Source organism: Lissotriton vulgaris, chromosome 2_1, assembly GCF_964263255.1.
Source record: "Lissotriton vulgaris chromosome 2_1, aLisVul1.2, whole genome shotgun sequence".
Taxonomy (NCBI): Eukaryota; Metazoa; Chordata; class Amphibia; order Caudata; family Salamandridae; genus Lissotriton; species Lissotriton vulgaris.
In genome coordinates, this window is record NC_141687.1 from 1,282,296,068 (window position 1) to 1,282,322,304 (window position 26,237).

Sequence of the window (26,237 nt, forward strand, 5' to 3'; positions counted from 1 at the left end):
TCTTTTCCCCATTTAGAAAGAAACCCAGTGGCCATGTCCACTCATACCTAAGAATACTCACTGAACCAGAAGGAGGCTTGGAACACAAGCTGCGTTACCAGGAGATGACAATCATAACCATGGCACTGGAGGCCTCACCTGGCCCAGAGCATAGTGACTCGGTCGAACCGGAAAGGCAGGCAGATGGCCCAGTACCAGCTCTGCGCTCCAGCGGCCTGCGTGTGCGTCGCTGGGAAATGACTCTAATAAACACACTTCCACATCATTCTTCAGAAGGGACAGGTAGCCACCTCGGGCAGTAAAACCCTAACATCCCTTCCATGTCTTTTTTCAAGAATTGCTATTTCAAGGAATCTCCTGTCATGTAACTACAGATTCAGGGGTGTTCCCCTGTGTTGCTCTGACAGAGGGGTAAGTGTTCCTCTTTAGTGACTCCTACCTGGCTGAGACTGAGGCATGCATTAACCTGATAATGAGGAATGGGTTACCCTCTGTTGAGCTGATCGAGGAACACCTTTGCTTCTATTAAGTACAACACGAAGGATGTGTTCTCCTCCACTGGCGTAAGATTTAGGGATGTGTTCCCTTCAGTTATCCTGATTGAGGGATGTGTTCTCACTATTGATCGTGGGTTAAAGGATGGGTTCTCATTTATTAGCCTGAGATGGGAGGAAGCAGTTATTAGGCGGGTAGTGCTGTTACAATTCCTTCTGTACTATCTTCAGTCTAAGATTGGATGAGTGGAAAGACTGAACGTGTGAGCATTGCAAATTTCTTAAACAGATCCGGTTTTTTTGTAACCCTTTTTCGGATAGTTTTATTCAAGTGAGGAGAGCCTAATCCTCCTCGGGTACTACCCAACCCTTTTTTTATATAAAATATCATATTTTGTGTGCACTGTTTGTGCGTGTACAGGCATTGCATTTCCACAGTTCCATTAAGGACTGGAGGCCATTTGAGGCTGCATCTGGACTATTGTCATTCAGATGTTCTATTTCATGAAGTTCTGAACTTTGGATTTGATTTACCCTTTCAGGAATACTCTTAAGCACACATGGGGCAAGATGTACGACGAGAATTAGCATGCGCAAACAGGTTTGCGACCCGTTTGTACATGCTCCTTCTGATAGGGCCATGTACAAACACTAGTTTGCAAGTCGCAAGTAATTTGCGACTCACAAAATGGTATTTTGTGACTCGCTATTAGGAAGGGGTGTTCCCTTCCATAATATCGAGTCACAAGCCATGTACCAATGTTTTGCCGTCGCAAAACTCTTGCAAATTACCACCCTCTTCAAGAGGGTGCTAATGCAGTCGCAAATGGGAAGGGGTGCCCAGGGGACCCCGTTCCCTTTGTGACTGGCTGGCAGGGGTCCAAGGGACCACTACCTGCCCTTAAAATATAAAACGAAAACGTTCCATTTTTATTTTAAATAAATCCCATTTTCCTTTAAGGAAAATGTGCTGAATTAAAAAAAAATGCTTTATTGACAAGCAGTCCCAATTTATGAGCGCAATTTACAATGGTCGTACATCTGGCCCTTGGTGGTTTAGAATTGTTTCTCGATATCCCATGCCTTTGAGGCGGCAGACTATTTCTGGAATTTTCCACTTTACTCTCTGCCTTCACCTTTTCTATATCTGTGAAGGTAGCATCTAGGTTGTAGAATCGCCTATGCTTAAATATAGCAAGACTTTTGCAGAAGGTGCCAAGCCTTTTCTGCAGTTCCTTATTTTTGGATGTGGCATTTTTTAGTCCTGGGCTGAATTCTGTTATGCTAAACTCCACGAAGTGACCAAAATCCTCCATTGTGCTACGCAGAGTTCCGCAAGTGGTTGAGTACATTAAGTCACGCCGTTTATGCTGATTTTAGGCACTGGGTGTTTGTCCCACACTGGAAAATCAGCTCGAACGCCACCCTGTGCAGTGCAAGAGGGTGCTGCTTCTTTCTACCGCTTGCATAAAAGATGGTTTCTCAATGCGAGCGGGGCGGCCATCTGCGACCACCCTCAATGAGAAATCTTGCCGGGAGGTGGTTTGGAGTAAGATTTTCGTCGCTCGTGCTCGCCAACTTAACGTTCAGCAGCACATCTGGCTGTTAGCTCAACATTCCTTGTGGTAACAAGTTTGCGGATGTAAGTTCCTGATCCTCGCTTGCAGAAGTCCTCTCAGCTATACAGTTCCTCTTCAGAAAAGTGAGATATTCTTGAGTGCTGGACTGTGCTAATTGCCCAGTACGGATCCTAGAGCTCACCAACCTCCTCTAGTGAACAGTTCAAACTTTGCAGCGCTCCTGTTTTGATATCCTGCTTGCCCCATACATGGCCAGCGTCTGATCATGCCAGGGTGGTGTTCAGAAAAAGGCCCGAGCTGGTTTCAACAAGCTTACATATAGTGTAATTGAATACAGAAAACCAGTCAAATCCTTTGTGACCGAAGAGGAAGAGAAGACAGAGCAAGAAATCTGACTTTGACCTCACCCACAGTGGTCTGTAATCCTCTGTAGTGAAACTGTCTGGATGAAAAGGAATGTTACAGTACAAGCTCCCAAGATAACAGACTTTGGCCGCCTAGACAAGGCACCTACCATCTTCTCACTCACATAGAAAAGCCAAAATGGGTGATGACCTGGATGGGGCACTAACCTCAGCGAGGGGGAGGGGGAGGGGGGCACTGACCGTAGTGGGGGCACTGTGCTTAGCAATAACGTAGGATTTAAAAGCACCTGCTGCAGGGTTCCTTGTGCGTCCAGCAGTCTGGCAGCAATCAAATGTCATGATGGCTCCTGTGATTAATGTTCCTGCTAGAGAGATCTGAGTTTGGTCTAGTGGCCGTTTTGACTCGCCATAAAGTAGCGCAGAGGGTTAATATACCTGTTACAAAGAACAGATCTGTATTTTATGTGGATAGTTGAGTAGTTTATTAAAGCCAGCCTTTATCAGCCTGTTAAAACAAATGAAATGTATTTGAAAGAGGGGCTATGGATAGATGAGGGGCATTTTTGATGGGTGGTAGGGAGGGAATCTGAGGAGAAGGTCATATGGGTTAGCCATTACATTTGGAAACTTGTACTACAAAATGCAGTATTGATTCTTTGTATATCTTGTTAATGGGGGAGGACCTCAGCGCCTTGAGACCCTCGCGGGTGAGTAGTTGCGTTTTATAAAAAACCTGATTGATTGAATGTACCTCCACACGTCCTTCAGGAGTGGTTGAGGGGGGCAATTGCCTATGGCTTGTAGTGTGTGCTGGTATGAAAATAAAACTCATGGCCGCTTACAGACGTAGCACCAGTGTACTGGGCAGGGAGCTAGTGCTCGAGATGAGTTGGCTGTGTGGTAGGCAAGGGTTTCCAAGATAGGTCAAGCTCATAATAAGCCACATGTCATATCAGTGCACTTAAATAGTAGTAGGGCTGGAGTAGCATCAGCCACGTCAGGCCAGTGCATATAAGATGGCGGTTAGGTTACGCAGAGTCAGCTTCTTGTAAGGCGTGTGTCCAAGACCGAGCTAAGATCGCATAAGACAGGTCAGGCTAGAGCATCTAAAATGGTGCTAGGACTGGGCAGAATAAACCACCTGTTAGGGAATGGATGGGGTTAGTCACACGTCAAAACAGCTTTTAAGAGGGTGCTAAGGCTGAAGCCGTGTCAAAGGACAGGCCGGCAACTTTGAAAGGCCATCAGACCGTGTCAGTCAGGCGACTGTCAGTCTTGCTTCTGAAGGATCTGGGACTGGTTCACTCGCGTGTCCAGCCATTGCCCTTGAGAAACTGGTTTTATTAGTCGGAGGTCATCCTTGATTCTGACATGCTGGTCATATATCAGCTGTCTCTCTCTGAAACGGGGCTGAGACGGTCACTGCCCATCCCATCCCAGCTTACAGAAGCCCCCGCCTGATTTCTGGATCCCTGCATGGCAGGGAGGGCTTTACGTCGGCCAGCGCACGTGACCATCCAGATGTCAGCTCCTGCCTTTATTATTATGTTTTTGGTTTTAAAATATTAGAGCTTTTTTTATTGCTGTGGTTTTTAATCTGCCCTGATGCGGAGAGAGTTCTGTGGATGGAGGCATTAGGGTGGAGCTGAGTGGTAACTGTGAAAGCAGATTATAAGGGTTTAAGTCTGTGCGTCTGGCAGGTACCTGCTGACAAGCACTTCACCCCTCGAGCCCCTCCCGACCTCAGAGAGCTCGGCTAGTAATCCAGGTTCTCTCTATTTATTTATTTATGAGTATGCCCCAACTCCGCCTTAATCTTCCTGCATCGTCCTTCCCTCTCTCACTTAATGTTCTTTGCTTCCCTATGCCCTTTAACTCTCTCATCTTTCTTACTCGGCCCTCAACCGGTCTGTTCAGTCCACCATTTCAGGTTATGTGATGTGTTATGTATTATGTTCTGTAATGCCACTGGCATTTGTTCAGTGCTTGCTTCCAGTCTTATGGTATTTTTCCACATTCTGAATTCTGGGTGCCCGATTGTGTGGACTGGGTATTGCCCTCGATCGTTTGTGTGTGTTGGTGTTTGCTTGTGTGAGGTTAGTAGACAGTGCGTTCCCTTCAGAAGTGGTTTATGTGGGCTAGTGTGAAGAAAAAAATGAGTACGGTCATGGGAAATGTGTGTAGTGTCTTGTGTGTAAGGGTGGGTGGGTGTGCAGGATGACTTCTGTTTTTCTCTTTCGGGCAGGCGGACTTTTGATCTTGCTTGGCTTGAGTAAAATACCGAGCAGTGGATCATGACCCAGGAAGGTAAGTATGATGCCATGTTGTGTGCATGAAGGTGTGGTGTGATTAGACCTGCTTTCTTTGAGAGGTTTTTGGGTGCAAGTTGGTGCACTACTAGGCAGTGCTGTTGGTGTTTTTGCCAGCCGTCAGTTTGAGTGTGTAAGTGCCGTGTTTGGCCTGTGCTGTCGAAGGATGATCCTATTTAGCTGTTTCTGGCACAGTGGTGTATGAGGATGATGATGGTAGTGAGTGGGGACAGGTGTTGAGTGTACACGGCACGCAGATAATGGGCTAGCAGGAGTTATTTCTCCATCTCTTTCCCAATACTTTCTCCCCTCAGACCAAACCTTCATCTTTCTCATTCCCTTCACTCATCGTCCCTTCCCTTTACCCATTCCTTTCTCTCCCCTCTTTTACAGTCTCTTCTCCTCTTACCCTATCTGCCCCACTCCTCCCCCTCTCCGTGCTCCTCTACACACCCTGCTTTCTTTCCTCTTCTTGAAGCTCTTCTCCCTTCCTCCCCACCACTCATCTGTACTCACACCCCTCTTTCCCTCACACACTGGTCCGGGGTCGCTCCCTCCTCTCTCACCCCTCTTTAATATGCACTGGTGTTGCTAGGTGGGACTGGAGCTGTCCCCTGGCCCATATCGTACACACACACATCCTGATCTCTTCAGCCCCATGGGGACGGGCCTAACCTGCCATCTGTGCCTCCGGGTTGCTACATCGCCCGCTATCACAAATATAGGGCACTGCTGGGCCCCGCAGGGGCAACCTAGCGAGACGAATGGGGGCTGTGTTCGTACTCCTTCATGGATCAGCGGGTGCGCCCCCGGGGGCGGCCAATCCAGGCCCAGTGATGTTTGCTGAAGCGCACTCTTCGAGGTTCACGAATGGTTCAATGTGCGTCTACCGTGTGTGCAATTGTGCAGGATTGGGTGAAGAAGACGTAAAAGTACTCTGTGTGTGTGAACTGCGAGTGCGGTTTGGTGCAGAGAGCCCGTGCAGCATTCATTTAAAGTATGTGTGTGTCTTTCGGACACATTTAGTGATTATAATGTCGCGCAGTGAATTCTAGCAAGATGGATTTAGTGTATGTGTGTTTTTCTTTGACCCTGTGATTGTGATTTAGTACAGTGAGCCTATAATGAATTGATTTTGTGTGTGTTTTCTTCTGTGTGTACAGTTACATTGATTGGTGTGTGCCACAGTTCTGTGCCATGTGTACCGCCTATGCCCTCATACTGGAACTGGGTGTAGTGCAGTTCATCTGTCCAAAGTGTTTATTTTTTTCCCGGAGTTTTATACAGAGCGAACTTGACCCGAAGGTGTTGGGTATCAGAGAGCTTTACATGAGCACCACTTGCGTTACATGAGGACACATTCAATTTTGTTAGGCACGGGGAGAGTAAGTGATTTGCCCAGAATCACAGGATGTTGAGCATCGTTGCTGAGGCTCTAACTCGGTTCCCCAGATTTGAGGTTGACCGCCCTAGCCGTAAGACCACATCCTGTGAACTAACAGCAGACCACCATATCTGTGATCACATTAGAAGAAACTTTTTTTTTTTTAAATGCAGCCTTTTTTCCTTAAAAGACACGAGGCTGCATTTAAGAAATAGTATTTTTTTTAAAGTTTCTTTGTGTTGGCAACGGAGCCCTGAACCCCTTACTGCCCTTACCTAAACAAACATTTTTCACATTCACAGACTGGACCCATTGGGACCACTTCTCTATTCTAAATGGGATGCCACCTCTTTTGAGGAGTCAGTAACCAATCAATCCTTTGCGACCGAAATTGCAGTCAGAAACCATTGACACATAGCATTTCAAATCATAATTTGGAAGGGTTGCCCCAAACATGCCCCTTTCAAATTGAGATGATTCACAAGATGGTTTTTAGTACATTTTCGAAATACATTTAGTAGTTACAAACCAAGGGATGCAGGGAATCAGAGGATTTGTGATCTCTAAATAGCTCAGTACAGCAAGCCCTTAGTGTTGGAAAAAAATGCCACATTACAAATATTTGCACTTCCTTTAGTTACTTTGGTGACAAAGTCCTATCAGAGATGGGCCTCGATAATGAAATTAACACGAGACTGATAATATACAAAATATTTCAATATGAGGACTCCACCTGCACTGTACCACTTTGTTCTTTGGAGAAAATAAAACTGTCCCAGTTTATCAGCTTTAGAGTTTTCTTGTGTCACACTCAGACTTTAAAAATATTTCGCTTTCTTTGTCTGCCAATAGAGAACCTATTCATAATTTCGTGAGACCCATGCTGGAGTTTCTCCTTCAAAGATTCGGCAGGTGGACCACCGTTGAGATTTCACTTCTTTAGTAAATATTTAGCTGAGGTCAAAGTACGTCTCCCATGAGGTTGGCCAGCACAAATCAATACTGAAAGCCCCAGTCCCTCTCTGCAGTTTGAGTTTATCCCTAAGTTACAGGGGTTGTGACCATGCACAAGACTTCAAGGCATTTGAGGCAGGAGACTGACATTTCTGTCCAGAATTTCGCTTCAGAAAACACCCTGTCGTCTGTTATTGGGTTGTAGACGTGAAAGATCTGTTCTGTGTAGCCTCTCAACCACAAGAATCTAGATTTTGGTCCGTTTGGCTGCATATGATTTCTGCTTGGTAGTGGTCATTCTTTCAATCTTTTCACTCAGTGGTCTTGATGTTCTTCTGGCACATCCTTGAGGTACTCTGTTGACAAATGTTGACAGCTCGAGCAATCGGCAGATTAAGTGTTCCATGGCTTCCAAACTTTGATGTGGCACACAGGTGCCAGTCAGTAGATCACAATGATTCTCCATATTTTTTGTATCTCAGAGTTTTTATTTTGGTGTTTGCGGGTGCAGCCACTAATGTTTGTTAGTAGGCTCTAGATCCCTGTGTATGCTAATCATGATTGAAGTCCCTGGTATCTTAATTTTTCCCCCAAACACCAAGTAGAAGGGGAAGGAGAAGAGCACTGACCTCTTTGCTGATACACTTAGGATAGGTTAGTGTCAACACCCTCCCTCTCTCTATCAAATCCTGCTCTTCTTTTCTCAACTTCAGGAAAATGCTAAAAATTTATCTTTTCCCTACCCCCACGTAGATTCTGTTACCTCTACCTCCTCCTCACTCTGTTCTGTCTACCAGCGCCAGGAAGCTTCGGTGTCAGTGCGCTTTACAAGCTACACTTAACATAACATAACATAACATAACATACTGACTCCATCCTATTTTCTGGGTTAGATTTTAGATTCCACATATTAACAGCAGTTTCCAATTCAGTAATTCCAACTGTACACCCCTATGCAGGTGGTACAAGCCTACTTCACCAGAGTCAGTCCATGCATCTCCTGCACCACAATTCTGTTGAAGTCTTGTCCCTGAAATTAGAGCATTCGTGAAATGTCTGTAGCGACTTTCCACAGGATTAGGGGATTTTTGTTGTTGTGTGAGTGTGTTGTATGTATAGGTATGCATGAATATTTCTGTTAACATCCTCTGCTATCACTATGATAAATCTACTTTCAGTCAAATTACACACTAATAAGCAAAAGTAAGATCTAAAAAGACCGCGTATGGGGCATGCTAGCTTCAACCTTGGGTAGCTTCTATTGGGCAAGCACAAACTGTGGTGGGTGGAGGTCACAGACATGCAGTACTGCTCTGTTGACAGATAACTGCCTCCAGTCATACCTACTTGAAATATTCACACAGTACCTGAAGCACACTCGAATTTCTAAAACCAATACAGTTTAGGTGTACGTCATAGTATGAACTGATGCAGTGTCTGTACACAAGCTGTGGATCACCTGTAGCCAAAAGGTTCCAGAAGATATTTAGGGTGTTCTGCTGGAAGGAATTTCTGACATCAGTTCATTTATTTATTTATTTATTTATTAAGGAGTTTTATATAGCGCTGGCCAGACCCATGGGTATCGGAGCTCTTTCAACAGTTTTAATGCAGGGATCCCAAAATAAGGCATAGGTATGCATGTTGGTTTGGAAGTTCCGGCATGTGATGCAACATTGAGGCATGGCAGTCCTGAGAGCCTCGCAGAGTGCACGTTGTCTTGGGCGGAACCATTTTCATGGAGGGGGGAGCGGATAGGGGCGTAGGGGTGCTTGGAGGAGGTAGATTTTGGTGACGAAGTGTCATGGTGCTGCGGAATGTAGGCATGTGCCCTTCAAAGATGGTTAACTGTTTGGGAAGGCGCGGTTGAGGAAGAGGTCTTTTAGGAGTTTTTTTACTTTTACAAATGACGGGATAGTCCTAATATCTGCTGGGATGAAGTTACAGATTTCGGGTGTGTTTCCAGCGAAGGATCGTGCATTGCTTTTTTGTTTGCGTGTTTTCATAGGATTGAGCAGTAGGGAGTTTGAGCTTCTGAGGTTCCTTGTCTGGCTGGCCTTTTTGAGTTTGGAGGCCAAGTATTCAGGTTTTCTTGTGTGGAGGGCTTTGTGCGTGAGGCAGGCAGTTCTGAAGCTGGCACGTATCTCTACTGGGAGCCATTTTAGTTCTTTGAGTGCGGGTGCAATGTGCTCAAATTTCCTGACTGGTGACCATTCTGGCTGCTGCAATTAGAGTTGTTTTGAGGGGGGCTAGGTGGGATTTCGCTGTACCGGTGGGGATTGCATTTCCATAGTCGAGTCTAGATATCACCAGGAATTGGGTGGCTTATTTGAGGTCTTTGGGTGGGATGAATGGTTTTTTTTTGTTGAGAAGCTTCAGATTGAGGAAGGCACTCTTCGCAGAGTCCTTTATGTGTCTGACCATGTCAAGTTTGGGGTCTAGGGTGATTCCTAATAATTTTATGGAGTTGGCCGGAGTGAGATTACCCTTGAGAGCATCGATTGCTTTAAGCCATTCCCTGATTTGGGAGTTTTCTTCTTTGTTGGAGATGAGGAGGATTTCGGTTTTGTCTTGGTTGAGTTTGAGGTGGTTTATGGATAGCCAATGCTGGACTTCTTTGAGAATGTTATTTAGTCTCTTAATATCTTCAAAGAAAGAGGTTTCCAGATAGATCTGGGTGTCATCTGCATAGAGGTGGAAGGCAATGTTGGCTGTTCTGAGTAGGGAGGTGAGGGGTTCCACATACATCTTGAACAGTTGAGGGGAGAGCACTGATCCTTGGGGGACACCTCTGTTGACTGGGTGTGAGTCAGACGTGAAGGTTTTGATTTTTATCCTTTGGGAGCGGTTGTGTAAGAAGGAAGAGAACCATCGTATGAACACCTACCCTTCCTCCCTGGTTGGAAATAGATTTTGTTGATTTCTCTTAATTGGCGGGTAATATGTGCCCCAGCATTAACCTCAGGCAGTAGTTGGTGAAATAATACAAAATCAACAGTTCTGGGTTCTGGCTTCTGGCTTGGTACCCCATTTTTAGCTAATGAATACACTGTTTTGCTTTGTGACTCTTTTATATTAGCCTCATCCAGAGAGCTTCTAATGAAAATATTTAACTGCGCCAGAATTGTCTTGTACAACAACCCCCTCTAACTGACACTGTGAGAGCTCCTTACTGCATGCTGTCTAGATGTGCCTGTAGGGAGACTGGTGTTTGGAATGGGTGATTCGCTGGTGTGCAGGATTTGGTCAAGTGTCATTTCCGGTCTTCAAGCCTAATGGTGGGTCCTTGTGGTGCACAGCTTTTGTAACCACAAAAAGCACTGCTGGACTCAAGAGATTAGTGGCACCTTCGCAAGGACTTGGGAAGCGCTCTGCAACACTCTAATCCCTTCTGCTATAAAAGGTCTGCACAAGGTTCGGATTGGCCTCAGAGTGTGACTTTGTGTACGCTTAGAGCATGCTAGGTCACGGTACCATCTGGAAATAGGGTTCAATGCTGGACATCCTTATACTATATTCCATCTCAAACTCGAGCCTCGTCCAGTGTGTGTCTCATGTCCCCCTTTCTGTAAGGTTGTACATCTCTCTCCTCGAGCTAAGGATTGAGGCACCTTGGTCTAGTGTCTCGAATCTCTTCACAATATTTGTCTCAAGGCCGCCCTCACAGCAGGGCTCCCACCTCCCCCGAACCCAGATTGGAGTCTACATTGAGCTCTGATCTTAAATGTGCCTCTGAGACCTAAGCTTGCATCCAAATCCCACCCCTATCTTCAGTATGACATCCACACGATTTCAGACTCAAATCTCTACGCTCTTCAGTTTTGAAATTTCCCCAAATTGTGTGCTTGACTCCTGACTGATGCTTGCACTGGTATCCCCAGTTTTAGACCTGGACCCCCCAATGTCTCAGGTTCTGAGTCCCTGCCTCATCTGGGTGAAACACCCCTTTCATCAAATTCAGGCTTGATTCCTTGCTAAATTTCAATTCCCAGCCTACTGTCTCAACTTTGAGTAACGCCCTGTCACCTGTCTTGAATCTCCCCTTAAACCCCCTTTACTTTTGAGATTGAGTTCTTTCTGATATGCGTGCATCATCCTCTCTTACCTCTGGTTCGAATCTATACTCTTGTCTCGAGGCTGAGCATCCTTCCCACTCCGAATGCTGAGATTAAGTACATCATCACAGGACCAGTCTGCTAGCCTTCTGGACACATTTGCGCTACACTTCCACCAGACAAACCGAAAGATGTTGTGCCCTTCCAGATCATGTTTCTAGTTGGCTCCTCAAGCTTGAAAGCACCCAGATCCCAGGTGCAAGTATCCATTGATTTTGGGCAGAAGCCCCCAGAGCTTGAGTCTCTAATCTCCCATATTCTGGAATTAGAATCACCCCCTTAAACTATGGCAGCAGCTTCTCATCTTCCCCATGATCTGCCCCCCCCCCCTTTTTGACTGGGCCCTGCACCCCACTGGCCCCATAATCTATTCCTCCCTGATATCAGATTTGTAATCCCATTCCGGATTTCAAACTCAACTTTGTCTTAATGATCTTGTGCTCGAGTCCTCTGTGATCTGAGTTTGTTTTTAGTGGGTACACCCCTTTCTGCTGGACTTTATCAATGCAGAGAAGACGTATCTTCCCCAGGAGCTCAGGAAATGGATATGCTAAGGGTTTATTGATGCGAACTGTAGAACCGGTGAGGATTTTTGGATAAAAGGTATTCGAACCCAGTGAGAGACAAAGTCGTGAGGTGAAGCCGCTAGGGCTGCTCAACATGTACTTGTTGTGCTATTTCCCAAGGTAAAAGGTGAATGGCCTCACCGTTTATCCTTGCTTATCCATTAAGTATTTCATGTTTCAATATCCAGCCTTTTTTAATCCATTTACTCTTCGTAAGCCTCTTCACAAAGGTTTTCATATTCCTAAATTGATTGCAGGTACGTAAATTTCTCCATTTACAACGGCAAAGACCTGTTTTGTATTCACTAAGTGTAAATTTATGTCCACAAATGGATTTGCCCACAAGTCATTTAATGCTGATAGGGTGCCTTATCACCAGTAGGCATATTTTCCCACAAAGGTGGGTTGTAGGCATTCCATGGTGGGGATTCTTGCCTAACTGAATGAACGCTCGCAAACTAGAGACTTTAGACAGGCACATTTCCAAGCTTTTAACATGTTTGTGATTTCCTCCTCTGTAGGATAGGACTTAATACAAATCTAGGATGGTAATGAGGAGGGAACACCCCCAACATTATTGGGGTATAGCTTTAAATGTTTTCTTTTTATTGGTATTTATTTTAAATGTGGTTTATTAGAGGTTAAAACCACGTAAATCAATGTAATATTTACAGCTTTTAAGAATTAACATGTGAATTCGAAATTAATTATGGCCATTAGTAATCTGACTTCATCTGTTTGATCGTCTCAAAGAGGATAACACGTGTATGGAATGTTGGTTTATTTCAGCCCAACATTATAAAACACTCTTCAGTGGAATATAACATACTCAAGTGACTGATAGTTGTTGAATTACCCAGCATGCCCTATCGATAGGGACAATATTACCCCTACACCCCGCAACCTCCTGTAATGAAACGTGGTCAAACCTAATTCTTATATAGACCTTCCAATGCTTACTATGGTCCCTGCAGAAATAACTGGAACAGGAGTTGCCGTCTGATTTGTGGGTGTGTAGTAACAACATACTCTGCATGTGACGTGATCTGTATTGCCCATTTTACTTCAGTCTAAAACGTTTTAATTAAGTAATTAAAGTTGGTGAATATCTGTAGATTGATGTAAGAGCCAAGTGTATTGTGCCTGGTGGATTGACTCTTAGCTTGAGCAGCCTTGTGTGTTTTATTTCTATTTGGTCCCTCGTGTCTAGCCTAATGTGCTACTATTCTTTTTGCAGCTCATGCTGAAGATGTTGGAACCAGCCTTTACTTTGTGAATGAGTCTGTGCAGCAGGTAACCTTCTTCAGCACAGTGGGGGTGGTGATCCCCTGCCCGGCCGCAGGGTCCCCCAGTGCCGCCCTTCGATGGTACCTCGCAACGGGGGAGGACATCTACGATGTGCCCCACATCCGGCACGTGTACCCGAATGGCACCCTACAACTGTTCCCCTTCTCGCCCTCTGCCTTCAACAGCTTCATTCACGACAATGATTACTTCTGCACCGCCGAGAACTCAGCCGGCAAGATCCGCAGTCCCAACATCCGCGTCAAAGCAGGTAGGAGCCCTAGATCATTGTCGTAACGGAAGGGAGCCTGGTTAGCCATTTCACATTTTACATAAGTAATTTGCATATGTGTAGGGAAACCAGATGATAATCTTGTGATGCACTCTGAGTGGCCAGATGGTCTGTTTTGTGTAGGCACCGTTTGATGTTATTCCCCAAATACATAAGGAGGTGAGAGTAGGGAAAAGATGTTACCTTATAGGATTATATCCACTTAGAATTCTCCCGCCAAGTAAATTGTGTTGCCTCATCCTTTGTGTCAATCGCCCTGTTTTCCTCCAAGCAGGAGCCTCTTTGGCCTGTCCTCACAACTTCTTCACACACATGAAAGTCTGTGGCGGTTTACGACTATGCCAAAATGAAAAGCAAGGAAGTGGTTACCTCAATCTAAAGCTGTCCAAAGGCCGTTTCGTTTTTCCAGCCCAGTCCAACTTCCCTTCTTTCTTCAGTGGGGAATTTCATTGAAGCAGCAGGAGGCCGGTTACTTTAACCTTCACAATCAAACCTTTGACTAAATCACTCTGAAAAGCTTGCATTTCCTTTGTTTTCACTCCCTGTCAACATACTTTAAGCCACAGGGTGGATTCTTACCGTCTCCCAGTTAGGTTGCACTCTGACTCCTAGCATCTCTTACCATCCTTGACTTTTTTTTCTCTCACTAGTCTCTCATTACTGCGTTCCCCTGACTCTCCAGACTTCACAATGCCCTAGCCTCTTCTTGTGTCCCTCTGTGCCCTCTTGTCTATGCCATCGCTCTCTTCCACTGCCCTACTTCCCTGAACTCCTTTGCTTCCATCTTTGCCCCTGGCCTTAGCCTCTTTGCCTCTTCCCTGTCCCTTACCTTGGCGTCCTTCCTTCCATCAAACATCAAAGGTTCTCTTTGTCACATTTCTGAACCAGCTCAATCTTTCCACTCCCATCACTGTGCTTTCTGACTTTTCCTTTTTAGTTTACCCTCTCTCCCCACGTGCTGATGTCCTCTCCTCGGATTGGTGTCAGTACAACGCGTTGTATTACAACGCATTCCGTTACAACGCAGATTTTACAACGCGGGATGCATTACAACGGATGTCATTACAATGCATGGCATTACATCGCACATGCTATTACAACGCATGGCATTACATCGTAAGTATAGGTAAGTATACCTTTTTTTAAAAATGTTATTTAGTTTATTGTAATTAATTATTTTGAAATAATTTAATTAAAAGACATTTAAAAATTGTCATTAATTTAATAAAATAATATCTATTAAATAAATGTAATTTTATTAAAAATTGTAATTAATTTAATTTAATTAAAAAAAGTAATTAGTTTAATGTACATATTTTTAATAATGAAATTAAATTAAATTAATAATATTAATTTATTTAATTTAATTAAAAAATGTAATTAATGTAAAATTAATTTAATGTATTAAATATATTTTAATTAATTTTAAAATGGTAAATATAACTTAATTATCCCTAAACCCAAACCCTGCCCTAAAACCTAAAAACACCCCTGTACCCCAAAACCCAAACCCTGCCCTAAAACCTAAAAACACCCCTGTACCCCAAAACCCAAACCCTACCCTGAAACCTAAAAACACCCCTGTACCCCAAAACCCAAACCCTGCCCTAAAACCTAAAAACACCCCTGTACCCCAAAACCCAAACCCTGCCCTAAAACCTAAAAACACCCCTGTACCCCAAAACCCAAACCCTGCCCTAAAACCTAAAAACACCCCTGTACCCCAAAACCCAAACCTTGCCCTAAAACCTAAAAACACCCCTGTACCCCAAAACCCAAACCCTGCCCTAAAACCTAAAAACACCCCTGTACACCAAAACCCAAACCCTGCCCTAAAACCTAAAAACACCCCTGTACCCCAAAACCCAAACCTTGCCCTAAAACCTAAAAACACCCCTGTACCCCAAAACCCAAACCCTGCCCTAAAACCTAAAAACACCCCTGTACCCCAAAACCCAAACCTTGCCCTAAAACCTAAAAACACCCCTGTACCCCAAAACCCAAACCCTGCCCTAAAACCTAAAAACACCCCTGTACCCCAAAACCCAAACCTTGCCCTAAAACCTAAAAACACCCCTGTACCCCAAAACCCAAACCCTGCCCTAAAACCTAAAAATACCCAAACACCCCAAAACATATACATCAGTACCCCAAAACATATACTCCTATACTCATACTTATTTTAAAAATTACTTAAATTAATATATTTAATTTATAATATTTAAAAACGAAATAAATATTTTTTTTTTAATTAATAATAATTAAATCAATTATAAAATATTAAATAAAATAAAAAAAATTAAATACTTACCAATACTTACGATGTAATGGTATGCGTTGTAATAGCATCTGCTATGTAATGCCATGCGTTGTAATGGCATGCATTGTAATGGTATTTCCGTTGTAATAGCTGCGTTGTAACAGCATTACGTTGTAAAAGTTGCGATGTAAGAGTAACACACCCCTCTCCTCCCTATTACCTGTGTTTCTATCCCTCACTGCTTCCGAGGCTTGTATTCCTTTCCTCACTACACAATAGCTTAGCTCCTTTCTCTCCCACCATTTTCACCCACAAACTCTGCCTTCTTACCCCTACCCGGTCTTAACCTACCACCTTACTCCTAGCGTCTCGTTTCATACCACTAGCCTGTCTTCATCCATCGCAGTATCTCTTGTATTGCCTCCCACCTCACTCATCCTTACCTCTACCATCTGCTGGTCTCTCTCCTTACCCGTAACCTACCCTTTCTTCTAATCACGCTAATCCAGAAGGAGCTTGACAGTATTGCAATAAATATAACATTTCAATATCAATAGTCCAAAAGAAGGTCTTCCAGATGTATGATGTGCAGTTCTTTTCTTTATTCAATCAAGTCATCAATATCGGCCAACTTGTAAAACAGTTAATACTTTTAACAGCGGACGCGTTTCGTCCCCTTCTGAGACATCATCAGGGCTTTAACCAATTTGAATCCAACTTGTTGTAACATTAGATAACGACCAAGTGGATTCAAATTGGTTAAAGCCCTGATGATGTCCCGGAAGGGGACGAAACGCGTCCGCTGTTAAAAGTATTAACTGTTTTACAAGTTGGCCGATATTGATGACTTGATTGAATAAAGAAAAGAACTGCACATCATACATCTGGAAGACCTTCTTTTGGACTATTGATATTGAAATGTTATATTTATTGTAATACTGTAATGCTCCTTCTGGATTAGAGTGATTGTAGGGATCAGTGGTTGGTGACGGTGAACCATTAGAAGTTGAGCGTGTCCATGGTAAATAATTAGGTTGCAGATAGTTTATAAATAGCTTCACGGTGCACACAAGAGTAGACCCCCATCGTCTTGTTTAGTTTTGGATGTACCTTTTCTTCTAATGTGTCATTATTGACCTCGTAATTCGGTATCATTCAATGCCTCGCCTTGTTCCATCTCTTCTCCTTTGCCCATTCTTTTCTGTCCCTGCCAGGCAATTTCGGCTCTTGCTTTCTTACTGCATCCTTCTCTCTCTCCCTTTTTCCAAAAGTGTGGATTCACATTGTCTTGTAATCTTGCCTCTTTTCTTCAATATACCCTTTATGAAACCTAGTTCAGGGACAACGGGGGGGGGAACCTGGGGTTACTGCACCCTCACTGTAGCAGTTGGGATGATTTACCTCTGGTGTCCTGGGCCTCCTACTATTGGGTACCATATGAATGCAAAGTCCACCCCTCTGGCAGCTGACTGAGGACAGCGGAGAAGAGCAGTCAAAGGCGGCAAGGATTAGACACTTGGAGCTCAGAAAAGCTCCATAATCTCAAGCAATAGATCCGTTTCCAGCCTGTGCTTTACTTTAAGCAAAAGTACTTCAATACAAATACAGATAGACACTGTATACAAAAATACAGGTAATTACAAAGAAAACGAGAACTTTCTAGCTCGGTTGACCTGTGCTCATGACGGACCCGTTCCGTCATGGTTCCATAAGCCCAATGGAACGTTCAGCACAGCGCACGAATTTGCGCCGCGCTGATGAGGTTAAAGGACAAGGCTTTACTGTAAACAATGGGGACAGCATCCATGGACCTTGACAAACCAATGCGCATGCGCACATGGGTTCTTCTTAGAAGTGACGCTGAGGCACCAAACTCTCAGGCACGGGGGAGGAATATGTATATATAAATATTAATGTATGTATGTATGTCATGCTTCACATGAAAGTGTTTTTGATGAAAACAGGCTCCTGCGAAGCCTCACAAGCCTTTATCAGATCCAAACACAACCCGTTACCCAAATTAGGACAGAAGCACCAAGCTAGAGTGCTGGTATTCAGCACACATAGAGAAGGGGTAAAGGGCAATGGGGCGACCAATCTATGGGGATCTACAACCATTAAAGGACTAAGAATGGACCCAATAACCAAATACTAAGATGACTAGTCACAGGGTGTTTGTATACAATATTACATCAACTGCCAATCACGGTTACGCTTTTCTTCATGCGTCATGGGATTAACTTCAACTACACCTATCGACGAAAACCTCCAAATGCAGTGGACATTTTCCTCTACCAGTGGGTAACCACACTTCTGGGGGTATGAGGTTTGGGAACAAAGGACCTCACGTCTGGTCTTTAGAGGCTGATAACTTTGCAACTGCCTCGCAGATTTCAGCATGGCGTGCAGTGCCTAGTGCACCGCTGCTTCTCCTATCTTTTTTTACTCTATAGTTCAGGAGAGTCCATGCTAATCTTCAAGGTCCTGTGGAGGTAACTGGGGGCACACTGGAGGGTTCACGGACAACGGGGGACCCCACAAGTCTTTGTAGCCACTGATCCCTTCCCTAAACCCCAGGAAATGTAGATAGAGATGGTTTCTTGACCTTCCTGCACAGCTCTCACATGCTCCGGGCAACTGGGCTTAAGACCTCCTAAGAAGGCGGTCCTCTGGAAGAAGCACACCCCAGGACCCTCTCTACAAAAACCAGGGTTCTCCTTTCCACTATGCAGATCAACATCACTTCTTGCATAAATCTGGACCCATGTTTGGTCCCCAGTATGATGGGAGGACAGCAAACAACATATCCAAATCCTGAGAAACCGCAATCTTATCGACTATCCTGGTGGATATTTCTTCGGTCAGTAAGAAATCCTGGAACGCGGAACTGGGAAAAAAAACAGTATTATACCCATAGTGGAGCATTCAGCTCAGCTCTGGTACATAGTTCATACTTTGGGGGCTTCTCCAATCTGCAGGTCTTCACTTGACCAGCGCATGTCAGGGTAGTGGTAAAGAGGAGCCCTTCCAGAGCGGGTTCGACCTCTTCAGGTGTGGATGATAACCGGGTCTCAGGCAGAAAGTCTGGAGGGTCCTGGGCTAGGACAGGCTAGCAAACGAAAAAGGAGGGACCGAAGTCCCCTTTTCCTGCAGGAAGCTGCAACTGTCTACAGTGAAGGGAAGGAATGTACAGTGCCATTCCCTGGTTAACAAGGGTCTAGATGGCCTGGCTGATGCTCATCCGCCATTTTGGACTGCCACATCAACTAAGAGAAGCCGAATTGAATATCCTGCTGCACCCAGCCACACGTGCACATGCATCTCACTCACTCTGGGCTATACAGATAAAGCTCATACAACTTTTCACACAGATGAAAGTGATAGACTAGAGATAAGAGAGACAAGACCAAACGTTTTAACATGGAGAATCTGGTAGGAAATGGGTAAAAAGGTGTGCCGCTTCATTCTAATATGTGATGTCACCACTGCTGGTGGTAGAGCAGAAAGTTGTCATTGTCGTTTTGGAGCTCCCTTGGCTTCTGCGCATGACTTGGAGTCTCTTACCATTTGACACAGAGACATCATGGTAAACATTCATGATTGCAGTGCTCACTATGGGAAAAATAAAAAATCTAGTAACGGCACACAAGGAAGTATGCATAGGGCAAAGAGGAAACTACCTCCGAGAGCTCTGCAATGGGCATTTACATCCCAACACCCTAGCTTCTCCTTCCCTTCATTTTTACTAGATTCTCCTTCCTCTCTTCCCTGAAACTTTTTCTCTCCGTTCTTACTCTGTTTGCTTTTGCTTTCTTTCTCTATCTGCTATCTCCCATCAGTCCTTCACTCCCCCTACTCACTTTCATCTCTTCTCACCCCCCCTTAGCCTCCTTCTTCCATCCTCTGTCCTCACTTAGCTAACCCTCTGCATCCTCTATACACGCTTCATATTTCTTTCTCTCAAAATTGTCCTCACCCTCCTTGATCCCTAACAAACTTGTCAATCTTCCCCTCTCCCGTCCCAAAATTGTTCCTTCCTGCCTCCTTGCTGCTAGACTCACATCACTCCCTGCCCCTATTGCTTCTCCATTTCAAATGTTCCACGTGACCTCTCCGCCCCTTTGCACGCTCGCCTTGTCTTCACTCTTTGTTCCACTTGTTTGCTCTTTGGTCACTAAGTTATTCCTGTGGGACTGATAGGGTCAAAGCCTGAGGCTTTGAGGCTAAGAAAGACAAATGTAATGGTGTCCCCATATTCAAATTTCTACACATGGGCCCTGAAGAAGAAGCTTCCTGTGGATCACACATCCAATAAAAAACACCTTAGTAGCCCTTTATATAGGAGAGACACTTTGTAGAGACAGGCAAACATGTGCCTTCGTAAGACACATTTGCATTTACAGATCAATTTTTCTTGTTTGAATTTTGCACAAATGACTTGCTACTGGTGGTCAACAAAAGCCAACCATAAACTTGCCACAGATTAGGGCATCTATGAAGTCAATCATGTTGGGCAACCATTACTTATGACTGAATCTGCCTCAGTTCTACAGGCATTTAGGAGGCAACAGGTGTGTAGCTCAATTTCCTTATTTCTCCACAAGCAGGTTCTTCTTTGGGGGAAGCCGCCCTCTGCCGTTAGTAGCATCTGATTAATTTAGCCGTGCCCATATTTATCGTGTCTTTTTTTCTGTCACTTCCCATCCTTCTCAGAAGGGGGCAGCTGCACGTGGATCACACCATTTCCTCAATTTCAAAGATCTGGTTCTCTTCAGCTATCCAACAGCTGGATGTGGTTCCTAGCACCCAAAAGGGTACAACCCTCACTATGAAGCCTCCTTGGGGAAGAGATATATGATGGCCTGCGTGTCAAACAGTGCAATAACAAGTCATTGGCACAGCACCATGTACTACTAAATTATGTAGGGTTTGCATCATAGGATTTAATTGACATTAATACAACATGGAGTATCGACAGGAGACACACCGAGCTGCTTCCATGTAAGATATAAAGGATCCTTGCTGGTAGATTACAGTAGATGTGCAACTGAAGCAAGCTGTTTGCGAATAACAAGCGATGCATAGTAATACCAGGGGCCCTTGACGGGCACAAACCTAAAATACAAAAAGCGTTGGCAAAGCCAAAAGTTCTGCCTGACATATTCAGTTATAAACCACACTTATTGTTGCTGGATATGCTGTATTTGTATTTCCGCAGTGGCCAGAAAGCAGGAGCAGGCAGTGTCAGTGTGTTGAATTTTATCAGCGGCCCAGTGGCTGAATGTTGTTGCCAGAGTCATCAAGGGGTCTTTCCTCTAGTAGAAACTCTTAGAGGAAGTGGTCTTTGGCATCTCTAGCAATTATTTTTTTGCTGTACTGTAAGTTAATGTGTTTTGCAGGGGAAAAAAAAATATTTATGTATAGAAGGTCTAAATGTGATTAAGAAATGAATGTGGTAAAATGTCTGATGATTGAGTGTACTTTTCAGATGTAAAATAGTCCATCATGCGTTCTAATGGAACATTTCTTGGAAGGGGAAAGGATACCCCTAACCAGCCAATAGCAAGACAGACTAAAATGATATCTGGGGCAATCCATGATGTGGATGGCAACATCAAATCCAATGAGCGCAGGAGTTTCACCCAGGCAGGCCGGGGCATTGAAGGGCCGGCCCACAGCCTGCTCTCGGTGTGTTAAACACAAGAGGCTGCTCTCCCCAGACTTACACACACGGCTGAGATTGTATGACGACGCTTCAAACGCAGGCACTGCCAAAGAAGAGGATCAGCGAATGCAACACCAGGCACACTGGAACGAACACGAGAAGGAACTCGGGAGACGAACAGCAAGGAACAAGAGTTCTGTTCAATGTGGGCGTCCCTCCGTCGTCCACCTCCAGCAACTGGAGGCGCTGCGGCTAGTTAACAGAGAGATCCGTCAGCGCGGGTCTAAGAGATGAGCCTCCCTGGGGAGTGTGTCAGATTAGAGGGAATTAGACGAGGCCCAGGACACGGACGAGGAGCAAAGCAGACAAATCTCATCAACCAGTTTCCTCCTCGCTGGGCCTGAGCGGTGGGAAGGCAGCAGTGGGGGTCCGTGGTGCTGACCCCGGGTGAGGCCTGCGAGGGCGCTGTCCACAGCACTGGCAACGGGGCGAGGGGTGGTGTCCACAGCACGGGCCCTGGGCGAAGGCTTCGAGGGAGCTGTTCACCGCTCTGGCCTCGGGGCGAGGGGTGGTGTCCACAGCACGGGCCCGGGGCGAAGGCTTCGAGGGAGCTGTCCACAGCACTGGTTACGGGGCGAGGGGTGGTGTCCACAGCACGGGCCCGGGGCGAAGGCTTCGAGGGAGCTGTCCACAGCACTGGTTACGGGGCGAGGGGTGGTGTCCACAGCACGGGCCCCGGGGCGAAGGCTTCGAGGGAGCTGTCCACAGCTCTGGCCTCGGGCGAGGGGTGGTGTCCACAGCACGGGCCCGGGGCGAAGGCTTCGAGGGCGCTGTCCACAGCTCTGGCCTCGGGCGAGGGCTGCTGTCCACAGTGCTGACCCCCGAGTGAAGCCCTGTCTCCACAGTGTTGACCCCTGGGAGCCCCGGGCCTGATGGCTACTGCCCCCTGTTATGCAGTTTGATACCTACTTTCCACAGCGCAGGCCCAGAAGCAGTGACCCCGCAGATGTACCTCAGTGACGGACAATGTGTTTCTCTGTTTTCAGGCCCCCTAAGTGTGCTGCTTTGTGACTGGCAGTGTGAGCCCCTCCCCGTACAAGTAAGTGGTAAAACATCCAAGTCTCTGAGCATTCCAGGTGTAGTTCGGGGGGGGGGGGGGAGGGGCGCAGAGGGGCGCTGTTTATCACCTGCTGCCCCCCCCCCCCCCACCTCGCCCCAGGCATGCCCTCTGTCCCTGCTACTGATGCCCGAGGCAGTGGCTCCAAGGCTCCAACACTCTGCTCATCTGTCTGCAGGCCTTGGACCTCGGGGATGGATGAACTGACCCCAGGAGGTCTGATCTCATGAGCTTTTGAGCAGGCAGAAGGGGCGTTTTTAGCTAGTCCGATTTCCGCAGGCCTCCTCCTGCACGTGCAGTGACTTGAGGTGCTCGCGGGGCTGCTGACTGTGCCGGTTACCCAGCGACGGCTCGTGGAGGGAGTTACGGTGGGGCAGGAGGGTGGGGAGGGGGAGGGGCAGGGTGGAGGTTGCTAAAAACCGGCATATGGATAATTGCAGGTAAGTAAACAATTTAATTAATAAAACGAATTTCGTAGTGCGCCTTGCATCGCAAAATGCAAAGCAGTGCGAGCTACGAAATTCGTTTTATTAATTAAATTGTTTACTTACCTGCAATTATCCATATGCCGGTTTTTAGCAACCTCCACCCTGCCCCTCCCCCTCCCCACCCTCCTGCCCCACCGTAACTCCCTCCACGAGCCGTCGCTGCGGTTACCGTGGGGCCGCCCCGGCGTGTCGCGGGCTCCCCCTGTGGTCTGTGGTCGCACTGGCCTCTAAACATATCCACAGATCATCTGGGAGCGTGGCACAGTCAGGCGCGCGTTAGGCTGGTGCCTCGAGTCGGACTGGCCCTCGGGGCCATGGAAGTCAGTCACATAACTCCCTGGTGGATGCAGCGATCGGAGTGGGAGAGAAAATAGGTACGGGTGGCAAAACAAAAATGACCCCCGGAGCAGTTTTGAAATTGTAAAGGCGCTGAATAAGTGTTTTGCAAGGTATTCAAACTGCATGGATTTGAGCTTGCTGCAGGCAATGTTTTTTTTATTATCACGGAAAACAACAGTAAAAACCGGCCCAGGAGACTATAAACCAGGCCCTCAAACAGTCCCAAAACTGCCCACACACCGATCTGTCAAACCTACCTTTTGAGTACTGCCATACCGACCCTGACTGATGCTGTTCCAGTAAATCTGGGATGGAGTCGGTCTCATATCGGTCCAATGCCTCCAAGCCATGTCTGAACTGGAGCTAAACAATGGTGATGAATTAAACCCAGATTGACTGGGGGTGAGTGCTTGATTTGCTCAAACCCTCCGTCCATCATCCCCTTTGGTATTGCTTTGTGCGCCCTAAGTTGGCAGGGTATGCCAAGATGTGGGTCCCTTGCTCACTCTACCACTGGATTCAGCCTGGCTGATGAGGATTATGAATCCGAAACCGGTCCCAGGATACTTGTTTCTGGTCCAGGGAAGACATGGCAGTTCGGGCTGGACTGTTCCCATGAGGCACAGGGTCAGACTGATTTTCATATGGCCATGTCTGAACTGGGGTGGCTGAGTGAGCTAAAGAATGGTGATGGATTAAAGCCAGATCAGTTGACTGGGGGTCAGTGTTTGATTTGTTCAAACGCTCCTCCATCATCCCTTTGGTATCGCTACCTTTTGAGTACTGCCATACCGACCCTGACTGATGCTGTTCCAGTAAATCTATCCAATCTGTCCAATGCCTCCAAAAACATCTATGGCTGGAGAAAGGTAAACTGAATTCTCTCCCAACCTGTAAAGGGCCGTCAGAGCTTGTGTAGAGCCAGGAACTTGTCATGTCCATGACCGAGAGTGGCGACTCCAGAGAAGGTGCTGCTCAGGGGACACAGGGCTATGACCAAAAAACAGGCACATGTGATGCATGGCTAGGCCCCAGCTCTTCCTGCTTGTGAAGCAAGGGAACCTGACTCTGCTCTGGCCTTTCGTGCCTTAAAGAATTGTGAACTTGGCATGTGTCTAACACTGCCCCAGCCCTACTGGCCTTGCAGGCGGATTGTCTGTGTTTTATATACAGAAGTAACTTGCTGAATCCTATTGTTACACGTCCACGCGTTGCCAAGGTGTGTTGGAATGGGTTTCGTTTTCCTTCAATAGAGAGAAAACCCTGCCACACCTTCCCTGTTTCTTCCTTAGTATTGTAGCATTTATATAGAAGTTACTACCTCTATGCAGGTGTAGAGATGCTTACCAACATAAATACCATACTACACAGGGGCATTGAGAGTGTGTTGTCTTTGGTCTTTATCTTGAGTGTATGTGAGTAGTGTTTTGGTGTTGTGCGTGAGTGACCAGGGGGGTGCACTTGCCTTCGGTTTCCACGCTTAGCTGTTTGATAAATAAGAAGCGGGACAGATAGACGTGTAGCTTAAGTTTGTAGTGTGCTGGTATCTGTGATTATCTTTGCAGGTCCCATTGCTATGTTTATGGTTTCTTTAGGTTCTGGGTCCAAATTTATGTGCTTACTGTGGTAGAGGGTCGCCCGCCCTGAGATATCAATGATATTGGAGAGATGCAGCTTAAAAGCGAATGCTAGAGGCATTCACCTCCCTTACCTTCAGCTCTACCTACAGCTGATAAGATGTTAGCTTTTTTTCTAAGGTTGCACGCCTCCAAATTTTCTTTGCTCCTTCCTATCGCTGCCTCTTTCATCCTTTTCTTCATTCTCTCGTTTTATGTTTTTTAGTTGCTTTTTCCCCTACCCCATCTCTCTGCATCTTCTTTTAATTCGTCCTTCCTGTCCCCCTTCTTGTTCCCTCCTGCTTAGCTATTAGTTCTTTGAGTTCTGGTAAATAAGGAAATGATACTGTCACCAAGGTCTCTGCATTTATGCCCCAGACAGCATTCGCTTTCAGATGCCAAAAGACATGTTGCACACAGTACCAATGCTGACAGTGGGCTTGGGGTCAGCCCATTGCTTGTCGTTGCGTGTTTTTCTTGTCAATCTCATTTGCTTGCTTCTTCTTCAATGGCGTCCTTTCCTGTTCTTGTGTTTTGTTTCCCTTTAAGCATAGCTTCTTTACCATGCTTTCTACTGGATGACTTGTGTCCTTCCGAGGCTTACATTCAGGGCAGTACTTTTTAGGACTTTCATTTCTTGACATAATGTTGTTTTTCCAAAAATCGAATACTTTATAGGGGACTTCCGTCAGTGGGCGTCATCTAGCGATCTGTTAAATTGTCCTTCACATTTGCTTCTGGCCACCACGGCATACAGTATGGATAAGGAGTCCGTTCACTTCACCCATTACCCGCAGCTGTTTTTTGGTTTTTTTAAATTAGTAAAAAGAAAAAAAATCGACCATTCGATTCCGCATCCTGTGCGAAACGGTCCGACTTGCTATAAATAGGAATTTGTCCAGCTTGACACTTCATTTGGGGTTTTCCGTCTCCCTTTATCAGATTGCGCTTCTAGAACTTGGAAACTCGTCCGCCGATACATCTCCGCGCACACACCGCCTCCCTCCCTCCCCGTTCATCCAGTGGCACCCCGGGGCTCCCAGAGCCATAAACATTTCGTTGCTCTGAGTAATGGTGAATTTATAAGAGTTTAATTAGCAAACACGGGGGTGCGAGCGACAGGTGGCTGCCTGCCACGAACCCTCTCTGGCGCGCATGCGCTGTCGAGGGAGCGGCTGTGATCGACGGACGCCACAACTGGCGGGCTCTGGGCACCCCCGGTGAAACATGGTGTCCTCACAGTGACCACTGCTTCAGTTCAAATGGACATTTTCTTAGATTAAGTGTATTAATATGTGCTAAAGTGTGCAAACGATGAGAAGGACGTCAGCCTGACCTGCGGTCCTGCCCTCCTCCTGCACCCCTGATGCCGATGGCCTCTGTTGTGGCTGATCAGAGTAGAAACTCTG

At 46.0% G+C, this 26,237-nt stretch overlaps 1 protein-coding gene across 1 annotated transcript in view; it reads left to right on the top strand.

The window, feature by feature from the left end:
• DSCAML1 (DS cell adhesion molecule like 1) overlaps positions 1-26,237 on the top strand; it is a 630,702-nt gene that overhangs the window by 48,711 nt on the left and 555,754 nt on the right. The window contains exon 2 of the mRNA XM_086957025.1: positions 13,005-13,322. Coding sequence (XP_086813151.1) covers positions 13,005-13,322 — 318 coding nt within the window. The remainder of the gene's footprint in view (positions 1-13,004; positions 13,323-26,237) is intronic.